General features: G+C 36.9%; 1 protein-coding gene across 1 annotated transcript; it reads left to right on the top strand.

Moving 5' to 3' along the window:
• Positions 1-679: 679 nt before the first annotated feature.
• LOC136986902 (lysozyme c-1-like) lies at positions 680-1603 on the top strand. The gene is made up of 5 exons (XM_067284533.1): positions 680-832; positions 915-1003; positions 1076-1139; positions 1268-1343; positions 1415-1603. Exons 1-5 carry the CDS (start codon positions 697-699, stop codon positions 1479-1481), a joined length of 432 nt encoding a protein of 143 aa, XP_067140634.1. The 5' UTR covers positions 680-696; the 3' UTR covers positions 1482-1603.
• Positions 1604-6000: the final 4397 nt, after the last annotated feature.

Genomic DNA, 6000 nt, shown 5'->3' with positions numbered 1-6000 from the left:
TCATCGTTAATTATTTGGACTCTTGAAGTCCCCTTTGTTGGTCGTTTGAGTTGGTTCACGAGGAGAAGTAAGGACGGTGATCGCTATTGTCTGGAGTCTTAATCGCGAATCACTTTCTTCTCTCGTTATTTGACTCAGGTTCTGAAGGATCCTTCCCTCGGACACCGTCAGCAAGTCCCTGTTGATGGTCAGTAGATTCATCTCGTTTTGATTGGATCCTCAGACTTCTTGAAAGCCTAAAGAGGTCCGAGACTTCCTCGAGAACAGGAGTCGATTCCAGCGAGGTTTTCTCTCATATGTCTATCCAGCCTATTGTTTCAACTCGATTAATAGAGTTCGACGATAGACGTATTTATATTTTCGTGGTTTAAAGTTCTACTTGACGGGACAGAACTCTCCTTATTTTACTAAACAACTCTTTTCTATTTTATTCTCGAAAACTCTGTATTTCCTTCCAAATCATCAAATTTTCGATTATCTGGCTCACACGCAAACCTCGATGTTGCGACCTCACAATGTAAGCTATTTAAACGGATTTTCCATTTTTTTCTGTTGCACAACCACCAGAAAGGAAAAAGAATAATTTCGTGCTAATTTACAATGAAAATAAAGCGATCAATGCACGAAAGCATTGGTATAAATATTAGCCATTTGGTTTTTAGTCATCAGATTTGAAGAAGAATTCGACAGAAGAAGATGGCTTCACATTTATCTCTTTTCATTATTTTTACCTTCTCGATGATCGCCATTGAAGAAGCAAAGATCTTTAAAAGATGCGAGATGGCCACCATTTTAGTCAGAAATGGCTTTCCTAGACGCGAAATTCCAAACTGTAAGTACAAATCGAAAGCTTCGTTACTTTTATTAATTCATTATTTAATATAAGCACACATTATATCTCTGACATTTTCAAGGGCTGTGTTTGATAAAACACGAAAGCAATTTCAATAGCCGTGCCACGAACAGAAACAGAGACGGAAGCATAGATCACGGAATTTTCCAGGTAACAATGCAGCTTTTATATTGCCAATATATCGGCCGTATTCGCATTTACGATTTTAAAATTTATTGGTAGATTAACGATCGTTATTGGTGCAGCCCTCCCGGACCCCACAACGACTGCAATGTGAAATGTTCGAGTAAGTCTGGGCTTCTTATTATCGGATATCGGAATAGATTATAAAACTCGGCCGACAACGCGAATAATGTCGGTTCGATTCCCTCTACTTTAAACACGCAATCGCAATCACTTTACGAATATTTCTAGGTCTGTTGGACGATAATCTCGCCGACGACTTGAGATGTGCCAAGATCATTTATAAAAGACATAAATTTAATGCTTGGTACGTATCTCGATCATATTAAAATTAAATATAATTAATTAATTATTACGATTATGTTATTTAATTAACAGGTATGGCTGGAAGAATAATTGCAGAGGTAAAAATTTGCAACAATATGTGAACGGTTGCAAGTATTAACGTAACTTCAAAATATTCACATTTTTAAAAATGTAGAAGCTTGAGATGACTCAAATTGCTTATTTCTAATGAAATTTTTGTAGTGAATTTTTATCAAATAAAAATGTTGATAATAAAAAAAAGTTGAAAATATCTTAGATATAAACGCAATATTTATATTGTTAGAGCGAGATGGAGTTTTAGAATTCGAAATTGCTTAAAATAATCAATTTCCAAATTAAAAATAAAGTTAAAGAACGCTATATTAATTATAAAATATAACACTGTTCTACACAGAAATGTTTTCTGGAGAAAAAAGTTATAATACATATTGCAATTTTTCTGCTAATTTCTAATCTGTTTAGATTTTTTGTGCGAATTGAATAAATGCAGATTTTTACAATACGATTTATATGTTACTGGAAAAACAAACTTGATTGGCTGCAATTTGAAAAAATTGTAGACCTATAAATTCCCACTGTCGTCCGTCCATTTGTCTTTCCTTAATCTCAAGGACGATGACAGGTAGATGAGAGGAGAAACCACATTTGGCAACCTTGGGGGCAGGAAACCCCGATTAACTATATATGAATTTCCGATTCAAATCGGAAATAACGTTATTTCAATTCAAATTTTCCCACCAAAAGGTGTTTGATAGGCTACCGGCACGAGTCTATTATTAAAGGAAAAGTATAATGTAAGTTAGCCGATTTTTAGGAGAAGATCGTTAATCCCGTGGCGGAGAAGACACAGATAACAAGTATCTTACAAAAAACCCCGTTTATTTTAATACTATGAAATAACTTACACTATGCACAAATAGTTTCTTTCAACAAATGAATGTTCGAATGTCCAAAGCGTCGAAGATGGTTTTTTTTCTATTGTTGCTCGATGGTGGGCCCCGGGTCAGCGGCAGGTGAGGAAATTCGTCGGTTGGCGTCGGCGGCAGGGCTCTCTGGATGGGCACAAGTGCGGAAAACTCTGTCTTCCGTGCGTTGACACACACGTCTTTTTGCTTTGGACTTCACTGAGTGCGTGTCGTGACCGTCAAGATCGGCATTATCAATCTCCGTTCTCCCCTTTTTGTCTGTCCTGATTGGAATTGGCTCCACGTCCCTTTTTCCCGCTCCTCGTTTGTCCGTAGGCGAAAGACGATACCTGTTCGTTTCACAAGAAAAGTCCGCTTTAAAGAATCTACATGACACCATCCGTTAACTCTGGACGGAAGGTGTCGATGGGACTTTGGAACTTGCGCTCATATTTTACCTCCATTGTTGTCTAGTCTATGACGTTTTAGAATTTTAACGACCCGACGCGATGTTCTTTTTTATCTTGTCTTGTCTTGTCTGAGGGTTGATATGGAGATTTCAGCCTCTTGGCTATGTTTTCTGATAGGCCACCGCCTCGTGGTTATTTCAGGCCGTTTGTGTCCCGGATATATTGTTCCAGAGCTCCTAGGTGTTGGCGAGTTGAAGTTGTTGATGACGGCCAGTAAATCGGTGTTAGGGAGCGTGTCCGATTGATGTTTAGGGACAACGCCCTTCCGAGGGTTCGGCGGGGTCCGTCGTAGTGGGGGCAGTCGAGCCAGAACTGGTGTACTGTTTCCTCTTTGTCGCAGTTAGGACATTTTGGTGAATCCGTTAGGCGCCGAAGGTGTAGGAATGCGTTCAGAGGCGCCGTGTCCGTGCGGAGACGTGTCCCTTTTTATCATTAATCTTTCCCCTTTTCAAAAGTTTCTATGTTCTAATTGGTTATATACGTGCGCCCTGTCAAGGGTCCATCTCTACTGGAGGACGCTCGTTTACATTTATTGCGTCATGGTTTACATTAGTAATATTTTTTTTTCTCGTCTCGGTTTCAGGTGACTTGCACAACTAATCCGATCTTTGATCGGTTTTAACAATGGAAGTTTTTTTGTAGTTTCTTTTTTAACAAATTTCTATAATAAATGTTTAATTTCAATCCGTTTTTGGAACTTCACAATAATGTACGCGAGCTAGACTACTAATTTGAGGTGGAGAGCATATATTTTAAGTTAAATAAATTAAAAATGTGATTAAAAATTGCAGCCCGGCATTGTAACCATGTCATCACAATAAATAACACTGGACAACAAAAAAAATGTTTTTGAATGTTTCCTTTATTTCATGAGTGGAATCTTACTAATTTTGGGGTGATAAAATTGAATATGACAAAGAAAAATTTTTATTAGCTCTAGTTTCTGTGATATACAAGAGGTGGCAGTATGTGATTTTAATGGCTTAAGAAGAAACGACACATTTTAATTACATATGCTAACAACATTGAAAGTTCTTTTGAATTTTTGAAAATGTTTGAATTTCAAATTCAAACATTTCATCAAGCCATTAACGTCAAAGCAAACAACCAGATTGTTTTTCTTCTAAAAAAAAAAGAAATCAGATCCCTCTGACGTTCTCTGTACTGTGAGACCCTGACATCACGTTGGAGAAGATTCCGTTGCTGTAGTCTTGACCCTAGACGTTCCGCTTTATTCTTTGACAAGACTAGATCTTGAATGAGATCACTCAATTTCACTTAATTCAGTCTGCGGTGTATCATCTTTTATCTCAAAATCAGGGTCATGGAATGTGGAATGCTTGTTGGGTTCTTCTTCTCCCACACTTTTTTCATTTTCTACTTCAAGCTCATAATGTTGGAATGGAGTAGGAACTGGTAAACTATCTGAATGTGGAATAGGTCGAATTGCAGATGGAATATTTGGGTATTGAACTGTTTCTCTTTTCTTCATTGACAATCCTGCCTTTATAAGTGGAGTCAAGCAGAAATAGCAGTCATCCGTATGGTTTGTAGGCTCCCGCCAAACGATAGGCAGAGCAAAAGCCATAGATCATTTTTTATTTTTCAGTCATTCTTGTAGTATAACTGAACAAGAGTTGCAACGTGAAGCCCATGACTTATCCTGCCCCTACCTTCATACCCAAATAATGGTGATAGGCAGTCTTCAGAAGAGGCGTCAGATTGTGTTTCTGTGACGAAAATGTTATTTCACTACGAATATAACAAAAATTGTTCACTAAATTTACACATTTTCGTGGCATTTTGGTATAACAAGTATTACAGTTCAAAAGTACTCCAAAACCAGAAATTTTAACCAAAAAAAAAAACAGAAGCAATATTAAACTCAAAGTCATAGCTACATTTATTATGCTTATAACCTACAAACATATGGAGAACGTTTTGCTATGTCAGTGTGAGAGGTGTGACAACTCCCAAAAAATAAATTTTCTCCAAAGTACAAATGTAGACTCTAAAAAATAACATATCACTGTATCTCCAAAGCAAGAGCTAATCGGTCATTTTTATGGTGATTTTTGAATTCAGCAGATGAAAATACATAAGAATATGCTAATTTTGAGCCCGAAACAAAATCATTGTTGTCCAGTGTAATTGCTCGTTAGTATATTGTATTTATTTTGTAACCGACTTCGCAACTTCTGAAATCGATGAAGAATTCTCGGCTGCAATTAAATCTTGATTTGGCTGTACTATAGATTACTCACTATGGAATTTCGGGACTTTGAGTATATATTTGAACTCAGAGAACCGAGACGAGTTTAACGGTACCCTACTTTTGGACCGGAGAAACAAAATAAAGTCATCACCCTTTTATGTTATACTTTTTAAATGCTATCATGCAGACGGCACCGTAGTTACTAGTACCCCCATTCCACTCTCTTGTTCTAAGGGATTAGTGATTAGTCGTCCACATACCTAAGAAAGAGGGTTAAACAAGAACATTCCAGGAAGAATAGACAAATAAGAAAGATAGAAGGAAAACAAGGAATATACAATTTTAAAATAATATAAATTTATATAAAATACTAGCAGGTAGGCCCGGCGTTGCTCGGGCAAAAGTAACGGTAGCGAAGATTAAGATTATTACGTTATAGTTAACCTTACCCGTTTTCACAGAATGCAAGAATTGGGTCCCCCTGTTTCTAGACTAATTAGAGAATTTTTAGATGGGTGTAAAAATATGTTCGATTTCCTGCAAAAACGAAAAAAACCGCATCTGCGTCTTGCACGTCGCTTTCTCTTAACAATTTCATTGTTACGTAACACTTCCATTGTTGACACTTCCATTGTTACTTAACACTTCCATTGTTACTTGACACTTCCATTGTTACTTGACACTTCCATTGTTGACAGAAGTGTTAAGACTTAATCCTGTCCCACTCCCCCGTGGGGAGGAATTTCGAAAAATCCCTTTTTAGTGTGGGTCCTCGTGACGTTCCCTAACTGTACCAAATTTCAACTTTCAACTCCTAACCGTTTTGGCTCTGCACTGATTATTATTATTATTATTATCAACTTGTCTCGATTATATATATGTTACAGTAAAAACCCGTTTTTAGTGAAAACGCGTTTTAACTAGTTGAAACTAGTTTTTACTGGATGTCATTGTTAAAACTAGAATTTACTGCTAGTCAAAAATGAATTTGAGTTAAAACTAGTTTTAACTAGACAAAACGGGTTTTAACAAAATGGCTTAGTAAAA

This window comes from Centruroides vittatus, unplaced genomic scaffold (assembly GCF_030686945.1).
Source record: "Centruroides vittatus isolate TY-2023 unplaced genomic scaffold, ASM3068694v2 scaffold_1323, whole genome shotgun sequence".
Classification (NCBI taxonomy): Eukaryota; Metazoa; Arthropoda; class Arachnida; order Scorpiones; family Buthidae; genus Centruroides; species Centruroides vittatus.
Note: the sequence above shows the minus strand (reverse complement) of the source record. Positions and strands in the feature narration are given on the sequence as shown.